This window comes from Stenella coeruleoalba (assembly GCF_951394435.1).
Source record: "Stenella coeruleoalba genome assembly, chromosome: 13".
In the NCBI taxonomy this organism is placed as follows: Eukaryota; Metazoa; Chordata; class Mammalia; order Artiodactyla; family Delphinidae; genus Stenella; species Stenella coeruleoalba.
The window spans coordinates 87,738,713-87,756,396 of record NC_137159.1 but is presented as its reverse complement, the minus strand read 5'-3'; the positions used below and the strand labels follow the sequence as shown (position 1 = coordinate 87,756,396).

At 51.4% G+C, this 17,684-nt stretch overlaps 1 protein-coding gene across 1 annotated transcript; it reads right to left on the bottom strand.

The window, feature by feature from the left end:
- Nucleotides 1-397: 397 nt before the first annotated feature.
- On the bottom strand, nucleotides 398-14,312 carry ADI1 (acireductone dioxygenase 1). The gene is made up of 4 exons (XM_079941194.1): nucleotides 13,402-14,312; nucleotides 11,264-11,383; nucleotides 3,740-3,919; nucleotides 398-2,566 (listed from the first exon to the last, which is right to left on the bottom strand). The coding sequence occupies exons 1-4, from the start codon at nucleotides 13,519-13,521 to the stop codon at nucleotides 2,447-2,449; spliced, it is 540 nt and encodes a 179-aa protein (XP_079797320.1). The 5' UTR covers nucleotides 13,522-14,312; the 3' UTR covers nucleotides 398-2,446.
- Nucleotides 14,313-17,684: the final 3,372 nt, after the last annotated feature.

The window sequence follows — 17,684 nt, the reverse complement described above, 5'->3', positions numbered from 1 at the left end:
GACGTGGGGTGGCTGCGCCCCAAGCCCCCCGCAGCCCTTCCTGCTTCACCCCGGTTCCAGTCCTGACGAGACCACCACACTCCCTTCTGTTAGAGACCGACTTAGGAGTCTTAATGTTGAGAGTTCAGACGAGTAGCTTACTGTGTTCTTTGTAGACAAATTATCAACTATATATGGACAAAACTAAAAACGTAACCAGTAATCTATAATTTTACTATCCAGAGAAAGCTACTGAGAATATTTTTTGGGGTGTAATGTATGTATATTGTTACCGAAAGGAGACTGTATTTTTTCTCTCAATAGATTATAAATAGCTTACATTTCAAAACGTATACAGTAATATCATTGGTACGTGAGTGAACACAGATGAAAGTAAATATAGGGAAATTCGCTGTAATATACTTACAACTTCTCTGTGGGTGTGGACGGAACGAGTAGATGAGAACTCTTATCTGAAGGGCAGAAACAGCTGAACGCCCGCAGCGCTCTACCTGCTTCTAATTAGCGACAGTCAGTGGAGCACCTGGCCGGGAGGCTATCTGCAGCAGGGGCGGGGGCTGCCCTGCTCGCCCACCACCCTTCCTTCTGGATAAACGTCAGAGACGACGGAGCCACGCCCACTCAGGACACACGGACGAAGCACACAGAGCAGAACACCCTAGGAAGGCAGGAGCCTTAAAGGCTGGATTTCGAGCAGGGAAAGTACCGAGCGGCTAAAACGTCAGTTTGCTACATGTTTAACCTGGATCAAGGCAGGACAAGGTTGGCCGTTTCCTGGCTTGGCCACGCCTGCCTCTGGACGGAAACCACGGCACGGGCCCAAACCCGGCTGTCTCCTCACACGGTCGGGGTGCACGGCAGACACCCTCAGTAGGAACAAGGGGAAAGCGGGCATTGCTTTAAAGTGCCGACACGTGAACCAGTGTGAAGCTACCCCCAAGGGCAATTAATTCACGTTCTGGCTCATCACATCCCAGCCGCAGCCGCCCTCCAGTAAGTGCTACATGCCTTTCAAGAGAGGACACGTTTGTAAAATAACACACGTGGAGTCGTGTCTTACTCAACAAGCGGGTGCACCTGGCTCCAGACGGACAGCTCAGCTCACAGCCGTGTGCCCCCGGGAGACCCCGACGTAGCGTCCTGACTGTGAACGCACGAAGGACCGTGCTCTCTAGCGCTGTGCCAGGCCTGCAGGAGCCGCCCTTGCTCCGGGGCGTCCCTGGAGGCCCATCAAGGGAAGACCGAGGACAGCAGCACGCAAGGCCCTGGGGGGCTGGTGGTGTTATCATCGTGCTGCCAGCGCACACGTTAATCCTAAATTCAGAATTTCCTCTGTGCCGTGGACACGCCCCCAAGAACAACGTGGAAGTGATGACAGATCGCTTTTCTTTTTTTTTTTTAATTTGGCCGCAATGCGCAGCATGTGGGATCTTAGCTCCCAGTTCGATCTTAGACCGGACCAGGAATCGAACCCGTGTCCCCTGCATTGGGAGCGCAGAGTCTTAACCACTGGACCACCAGGGAAGTCCTGACAGATCACTTTTAACATAAAGATTTTTAATCCAGTTTAAAAGAAATACTTAAAGCAAACTGCCCTTCAAATATGAGGTTAATTTAGGGTTTTTCTATGATTATAACGAATTAGGTATAATTGTATCTCAGAATTGTTAACTAAAAAAAAAGGTACAAGTGTTTCTGTTAAAATTCAAAGGCTTGATTGTAAAAGAGATTTACTGTAGGGAGTTTAACCTAGAAATCTCACCTGGAACAAGTAATAACCCAGATAAAATAAAAATTAATTATACACACATACAATCCCACAAAGGATCTAACTGGGGTGATTTTAAGGAACCACATGTACCAGAATATAAGGTAACTCCAAGCCACAAGCGTAACGTTGAGGCAGCTACTTTATCGTGAACAAAAACGTGGCATAATCAAGCGAGGGTCCCCCTAACACGCCAGCGCATCCCCCATGGCACCCCCTACCCAGCTTCCCCCGTGTTTTGGGAGAAAAGCGTCTTCTCTCTGCTCACTCCTGTCATCCACTGTCACTCCTTCGCACAGGGCAGGCGTGGCCTCGCCTGGTATCTGCTTAAAGTCCAAGAATCGGGTCCAGATGGGGCAGCTAAGTGGCTGCGTTTGGGGCGCTGAAACTCACTGGGTCGCAGCTGAAGGCATGAGCTGACACAGGGCCACTGACCACTGATCCTGAATCAGAGAAAATGAGCGGATTTGCCCAGATCTCCACAGGTGCTTCCACGTGCAAACCGGTTCTATAGCTGCTCCCATTAAAACGTATTCTGATCCAACAGTCTCGCAGAGGAAAGCTCACCTAGCCTCAAGTCTACAACACAAAAGCAAAGAGAATACGACTGCTTTTCTGCTGCATCAGGCCTGAGACCTTCACAAGAGGGGCCGGGGTGCGCCAGGCCCCAGGGCACCGCTAGGCCGTCTGCGCCAGAAACTCTAGGTACTGCCCGCGGGCCTCGAAGTGGTCAGCCGGCCGGTTGTACGCCGTCCACACTGGGTCTCCCACAAACAGCCGCATGGCCTTCACGTAGTTCTAGAAAACAAGCAAACACAGCAGCAACGGTTAGACCAGCTACGGAGGTTAACGCTCCTTGCTGTTTTATCCCTGGGTCTTAGCACTTTCTTCCATCTTCTGAGAGGCAGCGTCGGTGCCACGGCGAGAAGGCCTCGTGCTCGGGCGGCCAAAGCATCTGCGGCTCCAGCTCAGCGCTGACCCTGCACTCTCTCGGCAAACACCCCAGCCGTGAGCGCTGACCCCGCCTGGGCGTGTGCCCCTCCTCCCCTCCTGCTTCCTTTGGTACCGGTTTCCCACGAATTAGAAGGGAGGGCAGCCTGCGTCACAGTAGAAACGTGCACACCTGTCCATCCAGGGTTCACCTTCAGCAATTTATCCCTCAGGTACACTCACATAAGTACAAAATGACGAATGTGTGAGGTTACTTATTACGGCACCGTTTACAACGGCAAAAAACTGGAAACAGTTGGCGTACCCATCTTTAGGGGTCACCCGTCAATGGGATAAATCAGGGTACGTCCCACAGTGGACACCAGGCGGCTGTAAACAGGAACGAGGCCCTTTACATCCTGAAACGAAACGATCCCAAAGCACGACGAGCAGAAAGAAGGAAAATGCAGCCCCGCCTGCGGCAGTCGGCTGCCTCCCGAGGAAAAGGGAAAGGATACTGGCTCACGGTCGCCTGATATGGGCGACAGCGCGCTAAGGAGATTTTTAAGGACATACAGTGGTTACTTTCAGGGAGAGATACTGGGCACTGGGAACAGGGGTGGCAAGGCGACCCTTCTTCACACACCGCCTCATAATCCTGAGTTCTAAACCTAGTGCGTTCAGTTCCCAGCCAAAAATCGTGCGTAAATCTCAGATTCGTCCGAATCACACCCAGAGACCCTCAGAGCCGCCCTAGTCCTGCTTCTGTGGCCGGTCTCGGTGGCTCTAGTGCACGACTGTTAAGGCCCAACTGAAATGCTCTTAAAATGACGAGGGAGCAGTGACCCTGAGACCCGCACAAAGCCGGACCCCTGGACGGATGCCTCCCGCTGACCTGCGTGCACGGGCCCGGGCGGGCGGGGGGCCCTGTGGCGCCGGCCACTCGCTCAGAGGTAGGTAGCATCCTCGCCTCCCGCCGCAGGGCTGAGTGTCCACGTCCGTGCACAGACCAGGCCCCAGCAGAGAAGACGAAAGGCCCACCTTCTCGTCCAGCGTGAAGCGGTGGTATATCCCGGCGGGGAGAGTGATCATGTCTCCTTTCTCCATGAAGATCCGGATCCACCTGTCCTCTTTATCCCTCACGTCGAAGTACCCACTGCCGTCCAGGATGTAGCGGATCTCATCATCCAGGTGTAAATGCTCCTCATAAAACATCTTAATCTAGAGCAGGAGGGGTTCTCGTGAGCCCTGAACACCAGGACTGAGCTGCCAGACACGTGCTCCACAGATAGGAAGTATCATCCTACGTACGAGGGGCAGGAGCTACAATGCTTTGTGGAGCCGACCGGTGGACTAGCGGGAAAGGAAAGAAGGAACACACGGCGCTTACCGCGTGCCGGGCAACGCTCTCAGTGCTTTATATGAATAACTCACTCAGGTGCTCTCTGCAGATGGACAGATGAGGGATGTGGCTCAGAGAGGCTGGGTCGCCAGCCCAACATCACACAGCCTGGGTGTGTAGAGCCTAGACTCCCACGCAGACATCCTGGCTCCTGCAGCACACACGGCAGGCACGCTGATCGCACGCACACACACATCACGCGATCACACACCCCATCATGCTGATCACACACGCACACACACATCACGCGATCACACACCCCATCATGCTGATCGCACGCACACACACATCACGTGATCACACACCCCATCATGCTGATCACACACGCACACACACATCACGCGATCCCTCGCACACACCATCACGAGATCAAATGCACACAGCAGTCGCGTTGATCACACGGGCAGATCAGAAGCCACGTGTGCATCTGAGGAAGGCAGTCACTGTCTCAACAAACACTTTCCACCTGTCCAAATGTACTTTTGTGTTTTTCAGATCTTTATCCCTCTAACGTTCATAATAAAAATATTCAAATACGAACAAAAGTTGAAAGAATCCTACAGTAAACGCCCATCTTGCCCTGTTATGATCTCCCATCTCTCCCCCTCCTGCGCAGGAGTTTTAAAGCTTTCCTTGAATAATGTCGGCACGTTTCTGGAAAATCCACAGATGTTTGGAAAATCACCACTGACAGTGAGAGCACAGCACATGAACGCCTCCCTGTCAACCCCGTGGGCCGGTGAGGCTGTGAGGACGGGCCCCCCGCCGCTCGGGGCCCAGAGCCCCCGGAAGGTCAGCACAACTGAGCATACGCTGACCCCGCACCCCTTATGGGGTTCACCCTGAAGAGACGCCCTGGCGACACACAATGTGCACACGTCACTCCCTGCCGTACTGGCCGTAGGACACTGGGAACAATTCACAGGCCCAAGCAGAGCGGGAGAATACAGAGCGGACGGGAGTCACCATCACGACAACCGGGGACCAGCAGCGCGGGGCACAGCGGCGTCAGCGGTACGGTGTGGGGGAGGCGGGGACACGGATCTGCCCTGTTGCGTAATTTTGGCTTTAGAACCTAGTTATGTTTTCCACAGACATAAATAAAATGAAAACAGGCTTGGGGGCGGTGGCGGGGGGCCATACGTCTGAAATCAAGAGAGACGCTCATAACCAAAGAAGGAAGAGAAAACTCATCTAAGTACCTTCTGAACACATTACTTTGACTACATCCTCAGTCTGAGACAGGACCACAAACAAGCCTGGAACTCCAGGGACCGGTCGGCTGTTCGTAACAGCGTGGCTGCAGCTGCCACCCCGGAAGCACGGGGTGTGTAGAAGGGCCGGCGGGACTGGAGCCGGGTTCTTGCTGTGGGAGGACAGAGACCCGAGCCTCTCTCTACAGACTGAGGAGTCGTCCCAGGAGTGTGACTGGACTCAGAGGCATCAGTGTGAACCAAAGATTGGTCTCACACGGACATGCACACACACGGACACACAGGGACACACACACACACACACACACACACGGGGACACACACGGACACACACACACGGACACACACGGACACACACGGACTAACACGGGGACGGACACACACACGGACACACACACACAAGCGGACACACACACATACACACGGATACATACATATACACATGGGCACACACATGCACAGACACACGGACATACAGATATACATATGTGCACACACATATACACAGACACACGCACACACAGACACACGAACATACACATGGATACACACAGATGGACACAAACGCACACACACACACATATAATACACGGACACGCACACACACACATGGACATACACACAGACACAATACACACACGGACACACAAGTACACATACACACACGGACACACACACTCTCTCTCTCTCTCTCCCCCCCCCATCCAGTTGGCAGAATGACCTGGGCACTGACCCCAGAGTAGCAATGAGGGCACCAAGCGCCCTGTCTGGGTTTCTAAGTCCCCGGAAGAACAGCCGATTCCAGGGCCGGGTCAGGGGAAAAGCCTGGAACACGCTGACCCAGACAGCACGGAGGTGCTGATGAGCATGAGGGGACGCGGCAGGAGGGCAGGGGCCACTGACAGGGGTGCCCACTTGCCGAGTCTGGAACAATCTGAACATCAAAGTGGATCGTGGCAGGAATGGACTACAGAGCATTAAATAAGACGCCATAAGCCCGTGTGGATGTACATCAACAGCAGAGCACGGAGAGGCAGCTCAGTACAGGAGGATGACGGCTGGAAGGGCACCGTTTTCACCCTGACACTGACACTGTTTCAGGCAGGAACCATCAAGATTTACTAAAATCACCAAGTCAAAGTTTGATAGAAAACACGATATTCACAGTCGAAAAGTAACTCTCCACAAATTTCTTATTCGTTACACAGGGGAAAAAATGGTCACTTCACAACGCAGAAACTTGATGGGCACCAGCCTAACCAAGTTCAGCATCACCGGTGACACAACCCTCTGACAGCACGTGCCTCCCGACAGGGTACCCTGGGCAGACACAACACCACTTCTGTAGAATTCCTGCCAAAAACGCACAACCTGAGTCTAACCACGAGGAAACCTAAGGCAAACACGAGATAATCAGATAATAAAGAAGTTTGTTTTACAAGAACAAGAGAGATAAGCCTGTATTAGGAACAGGGTTTTATTTCAGGAGAGAAGCTATTCTACAAGATGGTAATGATGAAAATAATCTAACTACTAGCATTTACAATATATGAGCCCCTTCTGTGGAAGATGGGAAGTCTAAAATTCCAAGTAAGAAAACACCATTTAAATCTCGGAGGATCTCATGACTCAGTAGGGCACTTGGTGAAAACTTTCGTCATTCTGTAAGGTGTTACAATATTTGTGCTCTGAGTGACAAGAATAATTTGATATAGAACAAAGTAAGGAGATAAAAACACAAAACACATCTATTTTAAACAATTTTGGTGTCGCTGCACCACTTTCATTCTTAGGTCAACGTGTTAAGTGTTGGTTCACCTACTTATATTTTCTTTTTCAGGAACACACACAGAAGACATCCAAGCTAATGGAAGGGAGCCTTCCTGGCGGGTTCAGCAGAAAGAGCCTGAGACCAGGGGGAGGACCTGGGTTCTGGGCCTGGCTTTATCAACATGACCATGGGAAGCGGTCCACACCCCCTCCAGGTGTCCAATGATAAGACTAAGAGGCTAAAGCTCAGCGAGCCGTTTATTTTCCTCATAGCGTCACAGTTCATAGCTCAGCTCGATGAAAGAAAAAGTCTTGGGACCAACACAACTGCCAGCTTTTTTTTTTTTTTTTTGCGGTACGTGGGCCTCTCACTGTTGTGGCCCCTCCCGTTGCGGGGCACAGGCTCCAGACGCGCAGGCTCAGCGGCCATGGCTCACGGGCCCAGCCGCTCCGCGGCATGTGGGATCTTCCCAGACCGGGGCACGAACCCGTGTCCCCTGCATCGGCAGGCGGACCCCCAACCACTGCGCCACCAGGAAGTCCCTACACAGCTGCCAACTTTTGTCAAGAAAGAAAAATTCTAAGACAACTATTATTGTCGCTATTGTTTCATAACGGAGTCACCTTATTCCTGAGAAAGCAAAGATAACAATTCCAAAAACAAGGCAGTCACTTAACTTATTAAAAACTCTGCACATCTGTTTTCTCATTTTGCCAAGGATCAGTGGGTTTCTTTATTAACGGGCACCCGGGAATTACCATAAAACTAACAGCTTAAAACAATGCTGACTTCACTTCCATATGAGATGGGGTAACAGAAACTGGATTTCCCCTCCCACCTCCAACAGTCAAAACAAACACAATATAAGAAAGAATGGTTTGCAAAACACCAGACACCAGGAAAGGGAAGAAAGTGACCCGTGAGGCAGAAACAAGAGAGGGGAACCCTACTCCTGCTCTAGCTCACACCTTGAGAGAGTTCTCAGGCGGTGGTGCAGGGAGCGGGGGACCCAGGCAGGGCACCCTGAGCTGAAGAGCAGAGCTGAGCATCTGGGGAGACCAAGGGAGCTAGTACGCAAGACAGGAGTACCCAAGGAGAGAACGTCACAGAGAAAATCCCAAAGACCCGCCGAGGATCTCCCTCCAGTACTCTTCTGAGAGCGCATCTGAACGGGCCTAGGCAGACTACCTGAGGCTGGGAAGGAACCACTCGGATTCTTCAGGGTTGAAAGGAGCAGCTCCTGGCACTGACGCCGACCCAGGAACATGCCTCTCCTACCAGTCAGACTGGGAAAACCTCACTGTTCACGGGGCTTTGTGTGGTGTACACAAAGGAACTGTGCTTCCTTAGTGGGGAATAATTAGCTACAGGTTGGTCTACCTAACAAGTCTTAAAGGAAAGACCCAAAAGGATCAAATTGTTTCCAATAAGCTTACATGCATTCCAGAACAAAACTCAAGAATATTTATACTGATACAACAATATCCAGCACCCAAGGGAACAAAATCACAGTGTCTGGCATCCAATCAAAAATTACCAAACACGCAAAGAAGTGAGAAAACATGACCTTTAACCAGAAGATAAATCAATCAACCAAGACCAACTCAGACTTGAGTTTCCAAATGGAAACAGGGACTCATGCAACAGAGTAAGGAGCATCAGAAATGCTAACTATCGGTAATTAAAGAGTATTTTTAAATAGGATTTAAACCTCTTCACAATATAATTTACTACTTAAAAATGAAAACAGGGCTTCCCTGGTGGCACAGTGGTTGAGAGTCCGCCTGCCGATGCAGGGGACATGGGTTCGAGCCCTGGTCTGGGAGGATCCCACATGCCGCGGAGCAACTAGGCCCGTGAGCCACAACTACCGAGCCTGCGCATCTGGAGCCTGTGCCCCACAATAAGAGAGGCCGCGACAGTGAAAGGCCTGCGCACCGCGATGAAGAGTGGCCCCCACTCGCCGCAACTAGAGAAAGCCCTCGCACAGAACCGAAGACCCAACACAGCCAAAAATAAATTAATTAATTAATAAAAAATAAAAAAATAAAATAAATAAAAAATAAATAAAACCCTAAGGCAATCACTAAAACATTTTTTTTTTTTTTTTTTTTTTTTTTTGTGTTATGTGGGCCTCTCACTGTCGTGGCCTCTCTCGTTGCGGAGCACAGGCTCCGGACATGCTGGCTCAGCGGCCATGGCTTATGGGCCTAGCCGCTCTGCGGCATGTGGGATCTTCCTGGACCAGGGCACGAACCCGTGTCCCCTGCATCGGCAGGTGGACTCTCAACCACTGCGCCACCAGGGAAGCCCTAAAACATTTTTTTAAATGATAAGCTAAGAGGAAAGAAAACAGAATCACACAAAATGCTCAATTAAAATCAGACAAGGAAGAAAAAGAGGAGTACATTTTTTAAATAATAAAGGACAAGTATAATAAATTAAAAGTTACAAATATGGTATGTATCAATCCAACCACATCAATAATCAATTTAATGTGAATGGTCTAAATCCATCAATTAAAAGACAGAGACTGTCAGAATAGATTAAAAGCAAAAAACAAACAAACAAAAAACCCTCTAACTATATGCTGTCTACGGGAAATCCACTATCAATATAAATACACAAATAGGTTAAAAGTGAAGATCTGGAGAAAGAAACACCATGTTAACACTAACCAAAAGAAAGCTCAAGGAGCTACATTACTTTCAGACAAAGCAGACTTCAGTACAAGAAACTCACAAGGGATAAAGGTGTATACTATGTAATGACAAAAGGGTCAAATCTCCAGGAGGACATAACAGTCTTAAACAAGTATGCCTCTAACCACAGTAAGGATACAGTTGAACTGAACAGCACCATCAATCAACTGGAAATAATTGACATTCACAGAATACTTCAACCAGCAACAGTAGAACACACATTCTTCTCAAGCTCACATGGCGCCTTCACCAAGATGGACTATACTCTGGCCCATAAAACAGGACTCCACATATTTACAAGGACTCACATCATACAAAACACACTCTCTCACTACAATGGAGCTAAATCAGAAACTAACAGAAGACAAATCTCTGGAAAAGTCCCCAAATAACTGGAAACTAACATATGTCAAGAAACCTATATAGTTCAAAGAAGAAATCAAAAAGGAAGTTAATTCGGAGATATCCTAAATTGAATGAAAATGAAAATTTGTGTGATGCCACTCAAGCAGCACACAGGGGAACATTTACAGAACTAAACACCTATATTAAAAAAGAAGAGGGGCTTCCCTGGTGGCGCAGTGGTTGAGAGTCCACCTGCCAATGCAGGGGACACGGGTTCATGCCCCGGTCCGGGAAGATCCCACATGCCGCGGAGCGGCTGGGCCCGTGAGCCATGGCCGCTGAGCCTGCGTGTCCGGAGCCTGTGCTCTGCAACGGGAGAGGCCACAACTGTGAGAGGCCTGCGTACCGCAAAAAAAAAAAAAAGAAGGAAGGCTTCACGTCAATGACCTCAGCATCCACTTTAAAAAATTAGAAAAAGAAGAGTAATTAAACCCAAGGTGAGTAGAAGAAGGCAAATAAAGACAAGAGCAGAATTCAAGATAATAGAGAACAGAAAAACAATACTGAAAAATCAATGAAACCAAAAGCTGTTTGGTAAGATCAACAAAACTGATAAACTTCTAGTGGAACTTGGGCAAAGGAGAGAAGGGACACAAATTACCAATATCAGGAATGAAGGAGACAGCACTACAGATTCTACAGATATTGTGAGGATAATAAGGGAATAGTCTGAATAACTTCATGCCAATGAATCTGACAACTCAGATGGAATGGACAAATGCCTTGAAGGACACAAACTACTTAAGATTATTCAAGAAACAGATATTCTGGATAGCCCTATATCTGGTAAAGAAATTGAATTCGTAGCTAAAAACCTTCCTACAAAGAAAGCTCCAGGCCCATATGACTTCACTGGTTAATCTGCCAAACATTTAAGGGAAAATGAAACCCATTCTACACATACTCTTCCAGAAACCTGAAAAGGAGGGAGTATTTCGCAGCCTATTCTATGAGGCCAGCATTACTCTGATATAAAACCAAAATGAAGACATTAAAAACGAAAGAGAAGCTTGTGTTTATTAGTAGCAAATATAATGATTCCTTTTTTCAAATATTTCAGAGCTCCCTCACCTTTTCTTCGTAATTTGGGAGTTTGTCTCTGCATATGGTTATTATGTCCATCCAGGAGTAGTTTCTCTCCTTTCGGATCTTCTCTAATTCCGGATCATTCTCGTATTTGTCGGCATCCAGCTAAAAGAGTTTAAAACACAAACAGGAGGGCACATGAGTGCATCGAGACATTCTCTCTCTGGATCTCCAATATCATACTCCAAATTTATCATCCAGTCCTTTGTCCATACTAAACCAACCTTTCTCCCCCTCCTTTCCCTATTTCTTTTAATGGTTTTCCCACTCTCCATAACAGCTAAAAACTACGCAGTTGTGTTTAATTCCCACCTCCCTTCTCCGCAACGGTCCTGCCTGGGGGATTCCAGTCCCACCGTCAGGAGCCCAGGGGAAGCTCTCATCGCCTCAAGCCTGTCCACACCGCCATGCCCTGTTCCTCTGCCACCAATCCGCTCTGCAAGTCTAACTGATCTCTCGATAGCACCTCTTTGGTTACGTTGTTTCCCTGGGCCAAAACACCTGAAGCTGTCAGAGCCTACAAATAAAAGGCAAAATCCTTAGACAGAGACAAGAGGCCTTCTACCACCTGGCCCGGGCTGCCTTTTCTACTCCTCTGTCCCTATTCCCTGTTTTTAAAACACCTACATTCTAAACCAAATGCGATTATGGGCTGCTCTTCAAAAACACCCGATGCTTCACAGCCCCACACCCCTGCTCCTGACACCTTCCTACGCCTGGAACGGCCTTTCCCTGTTTCCACTTATCACAATCCCATCAACTGTTTAACGTCCATTTTTTTTTTTTTTTTTTTTTTTTTATTTTGCGGTACGCGGGCCTCTCACTGCTGTGGCCTCTCCCGTTGCGGAGCACAGGCTCCGGACGCGCAGGCTCAGCGGCCATGGCTCACGGGCCCAGCCGCTCTGCGGCATGTGGGATCCTCCCGGACCCGGGCACGAACCCGTGTCCCCTGCATCGGCAGGCGGACTCTCAACCACTGCGCCACCAAGGAAGCCCTAACGTCCAATTTTAAGGTCATCTTCTTCATGAACCACACCCCTGGGCCCCAAACACCATGACTATGAACTCCTCCTTAAAACTACTGGCAAAGAATTTCACACATTTTGCCTTATGTTGCAATAAAATGCGCATGATATCCCAACTACTGAACAGCAAACTCAGAATACCTCAAAGTACTAGTCGGCGATACGTTAGCTGCTAAAAGACGACTCCCCAAATGAGCAGATCCACACAGTACGCACTAGTGCACCATCCGCCTTGAAACCCTGAGCGCGTGAGCGCTTCCTACCGCCCTGCGGCGGCACTAACAGAACAGGCAAAAAGGCTCCCCCTGCTGTCGCCGCTCAAGCGCGGTGATTATTAAGAAAGGTACGAAAATACAGAGTAAACGAAGTTTAATTTCGACAGCCCTTTGCCTCACCATCCAGAGCACAACGAGAAGGCAGGAGAAACTGGGTTTGATCTCCTGGAAAACCGCAAAGGTGACTTTTACAGCGTCTTACTGTATCCTTTGGGTACATTCAGAAGTTGGCCACCGTCTCACACCCGCTCTTAAACTGTCACATGTACCGCGAAACCCGAAGTGCAGGGATTTGCAGTAAAACTAACTTATTTTCTTCTCAGAACACACGCGATACTGCCCTGAAGACACCGCCTTCCAGGAGGTCGTGGGGGGCGCCCCGGCCCCTCCCCCGGAGACCCGCACTCGCCGCGGGCCCTCCAGGGACCCCAAGCCCTCCCGCCCCGCCCGTCCCGCCTTCAACCCGGACGGCCGACGACCCCGCCGGCACCGGACCCTCCGCCACGTTCCGACGGCTCACACCCTGCCCCCGCCTCGCCCTGGGCGCCAACACCCCATCCCCCCAACCCCCAACCCCCCAACCCCCCAACCCCGCTACTGAGCCTGCGCAGTGCGCACCACGGCCTGGACGCCGACCCCCGGCCCCGCCGCCGGGCATGCGCAGGGCGCAGGGCGCACGGGGTCCCATCATGGCGGCGGCCCCCGTTCCCGGGGGCGCGGGGCGCGCGGGAACTCAGGGATGAGCGGAGGGCTCGCCCGCCCGCGACCCCGCCCCAGAGCCCCCGCCCCGCAAGACCCCGACCGCGCCCCCGGTCCCGCGTACCTTCCAGTAAAGGACCCCGAGCCCGCGCAGCTGCTCCAGGCCGACCGGGCGCGCGGGCTCCCCGCGGTGGGGGCGCCGCGGGTCGTCGGCCGACTTGTCCATGTACCAGGCCTGCACCATGGCCGGGCCCGGGGGCAGCGTCGCCGCCTGACCCCGGACCTGCTCGGGCCGGTCTGAGCCCGGGACCTGCACCCGGGACCCGCGCGGGCTGCCCCTCCCCCGACCCCTCCCCCGGGAGCCGCCGGGAGGGAGGGAGGGAGGGAAGGAAGGAGGGAGGGAGGGTGGCGCGGGAAAGGAAAGCGGGAGGGAGGGCGGCGCGGGAAAGGAAAGCGGGCGGGACGCGCTCCGAAGGCCCCGGGCCGAGGGCTTCCTTCCCGCGGGCCGGCGGATGGGCTCCGAGCGCGGGGCAGGTGTCCCCCGAGGGCTGTCTGCCGGCTCGGCTCAGGCCCGGTGACCACCCGGAGCCGAACCTGAGCGGGGCCAACCGCCCACCCGTGGCTGTCAATCAGCTCCTCGTGCAGGAGGCCGAGTGTGGCCCGGCCCTGCGTGAACTCAGTCGTCCGGGGGAGGGGCTGCTTGGCCGGCACTGTGTTCCCGCTGCACGGGATCGGGTATAATTCAGCGCCCTCGAGCACCGCGCACATGCCTCGCGGGGTGAGGGCTACAGTCTCCTTGAACATCCAGACGCCATCTTGTGAAGCAATTTATACCGCGATTAAATAGTTTGTATTTTACAGCGAAGAAAGCAAATGCCAAAAAAAAAGAGTGATTTTTGTTAAGCCCGTGCCGCTGAGATGGTGCACAGCTGTGGCTTGAGGCCAGATCAAGTCACCACAGAGGACCCCCGGCATCATTCCGGGTGGGATATTGTACTCTCCGTCCCCCCATGTTTACAGTATCAGCAGTCTGCAATACCACCCTATAATTTTAAATTGCTTCCTTTTTCCCTTTTTCATCTCATCTCCTTTCCCTATATAATGTCATGTCCTAGAATAAATACAAGCTTCCCAATCCTTGAATTTCTAATCAGTTTAGCTGACAAGGGGGGAAAAATCCAGCTGCTCAATCAGCCTAGGTTTATCTCTTCAAATCGATCAATCAAAGAGATCAGCTTATCTCAGCCATTCACCCCAGTGTCTGTAACAGGGAATCAAGTAACTAGAACACGTGTGGGACTCAGGCTGGACCGCTCTCAGACAGCACATCCCCAAAGCAGACAGCTGACTCTAGAACCTCCAGAAATACTGTGTGAAGAGCACACTTTTATTTCAGTTCGGTTCCGTTGCACCCTGACTGCAAACACAGGATGCAACGTGTGGGCACGTGCCCACATCCTTCTTAGAGAGCCTGCCTCTCCAGCGCCTCACTTGACAATTACTGCTCATCCTTCAGGGTTCCACGTGAGACATCACTGCCCACTTTTTTTCTGCCCCTCACTGCTCTCCCCTTCCCTCCTCACCCTTCTCACCACTCCCTCAGGTTCCCAGATCCAACCACAGCCTCTGTTCTCATCAGCCAGTTCATTACAGCCGCCACTCCCTGTTCCTTCAGCCCGCTCCTTACCCCGCCCCCCCAGTTGTGGCTCCTCTCCGCATGCCCACAACATTGTGGAGTGTCCCAGGGCTAATAAGTACCGCAAAACTAACGTGGCCAAACCGAACTCGAGTCCCGCACATCCAAACATGCCTCTCTCTATCCTTTGCCAACTCCGTAAACAGCAGCTCCAATCACCCAGTGCCTTGATCCAAAAGCCTCGGGGTTTTCCTATTTCCTCTCCCTCACCCTCAACATCCAGTCCTACCTACAGCGAATCCTGTGGATTTGAGCTTCCAAACACACCACAAATCCCCTCACATCCCTGCGTCCTCCTCCTCCTGCCTGTCGTCGTGCCTGATGGAGCTGCTGACAACTGGAATCGACCGCCTGCTTCCATCTCTGCCCCACTGCAGTCCGTCCTATGCAGAGCGTATACTTAAAAACACAAACCAGGGGCTTCCCTGGTGGCACAGTGGTTGGGAGTCCGCCTGCCGACGCAGGGGACACGGGTTCGTGCCCCAGTCCGGGAGGATCCCACATGCCGCGGAGCGGCTGGGCCCGTGAGCCATGGCCGCTGAGCCTGCGCGTCCGGAGCCTGTGCTCCGCAACGGGAGAGGCCACAATAGTGAGAGGCCGCGTACCGCAAAAAAAAAAAAAAAAAAGGCGAACGAGCATAATTCCCCAGTCCCTGTGAGCATGCTTCACGAACTGATTTCCTTCAAAGAGTGAAAAAGAAGGAAAAATAAATAAAAACTAACTAAAAAAAAAAAAAAACCACAAACCAGATCATGTCACTGCTCGACTTTAACCCTCCTTGCTAACTCTGCCCTGGCTCCACGGCCCGTGTGGCTGGCGCCTGACCACCTCTCCCTCTTGTTCTCTGCCCTCCGCCTGCCCGGGCCTCCACCTGCATCTCCCGCCCCTCCTCGCTGCCAGGGCTTTGACATGCAGTTGTCCCACCTTCCCTCTTTGCTCTTCCTTTCTCCAAGCACTTTTCTCCTGCGTACTTCCATTTTTCAGCGTAAATATCCTTTTTTTTTTAAATTTTTTTGGCCTCATGGTGCAGCTTGTGGGATTTTAGTTCCCCGACCAGGGATCAAACCCGCGCCCCCTGCATTGGAAGCACATAGTCTTAACCACCGGACCGCCAGGGAAGTCCTGTCGGTTGTTTTCTTAAAAGACAGGCTCGGGACTTCCGTGGTGGTGCAGTGGTTAAGAATCTGCCTGCCTATGCAAGGGACACGGGCTGGATCCCTGGTCTGGGAAGATCCCACATGCCGCGGAGCAACTAAGCCCGTGTACCACGACTACTGAGCCCACACACCACAACTACTAAAGCCCGTGCACCTAGAGCCCGTGCTCCGCAACAAGAGAAGCCACCGCGGTGAGAAGCCCGCGCACCGCAACGAAGAGTAGCCCCCCCGCTCGCCGTAACTAGAGAAAGTCCGCACGCAGCAACAAAGACCCAATGCAGCCAAAAAAAAAAAAATATATATATATATATATATATATATATATAAGGCTCAGTTCATTTTGGGGAAAATGTCTGCCAAACACCCTGGTTGGAATAACCATAGTTATTTGGTAGCAAGCTCAGCTTGCAGCTCAATCATACAGGAGCTTTTTCCCTCAAAACAACCAGGGAACTTTGGCAAACAATAGAGATGCTTTCTGTATGCTTCCTGCTTTGCCCCAGAGGTATTACAAAGATGTCTACTGGGGGGGGGGGGGGTCAAGATTAATAAAATTAATAATTTTTACTATTTCATCAGGACAGTCTTAAGAGAAACGGGGCTTTGTTTTGCTTTGTCTTGTGAGGGACATGATCAATGCTAGTAGTTTTGTGCTGCGGCCCAAGCCACCCTCAGGCAGCAACAACGTGACCCACCCGGCTTCACCCCGTTCCTGCAGCGCACAGCCCCGGGGGAAGCGGGTACTGTCCTGGCATCCTCACCAAGCTGCTCTCGTCCGCTCACCTGCCCTTTAAGAACGCAGCTCTCTGGAACAGACCCAAACCACTATGTGTAAAATAGAGAAGCAACAAGGAATTACACCCATTGTCTTGTAATAACGTACAATGGAGTATAATCTGCGAAAATGCTGAGTCACTATGTTGTACACCTGAAACTAACACTGTAAATCAACTATACTTCACTGATTAAAAGAAAAAAAATGCAGCCCTCAGCTCTGTTGTTTAGGGTGCAGGTGACTGAAATCCAACAAGCTGCTTAAGCAGACAAAACAAAACAGAGGTCCTGGCTCACGTTACTGAGAAAGGTTAGAGCATCCCTTGCCTTGAGCGCAAGTGGATTCGGGGCTCGGAGGAACTTAACAGCTCTGTCTGTCTCTGCCTGTGTCCATCTGTCTGTCTCTCCACATCCCAACTAGCTTTTCTCTGTGCTTTGGCTTAATTCTCATCCACCGGGATGAGCTTTTTGTACATGTCAGGAAACAGCCACCAGTAGCTCTGAAACTGCTTGTAATTCAGGGAAAAGGAGCTCTTGATGTAGTGTCTGGACATCCAGTCTCATGGAAGTTTCCAGGTGGCCAAGCAAGAGCCACGTGTCCACGCCGTGGGTCTCTGTGGGAGTCCGAGGCCCGGTTGTGGCCACGTGGGCAGCCGTCAGGGAAGCCCCGAGCCTGGCAGCCCCATCACGGCCTCAGGATGGACAGGGAGACAGCGTGGCCCCAGGAAAGAAGGAACAGCTGGGCAGACAGCACAACGGATGCTCACGACAAATGCAAAC

Coding starts and splice junctions, on each gene's coding strand:
- ADI1 (XM_079941194.1), bottom strand. CDS start 13,521: ATGGTGCAGGCCTGGTACATGGACAAGTCGGCCGACGACCCGCGGCGC. Junction 11,384..13,401: donor TCGGGGTCCTTTACTGGAAG/GTACGCGGGACC, acceptor AAACTCTTTTAG/CTGGATGCCGACAAATACGA. Junction 2,567..3,739: donor GCTTCACGCTGGACGAGAAG/GTGGGCCTTTCG, acceptor CTTGTTTTCTAG/AACTACGTGAAGGCCATGCG.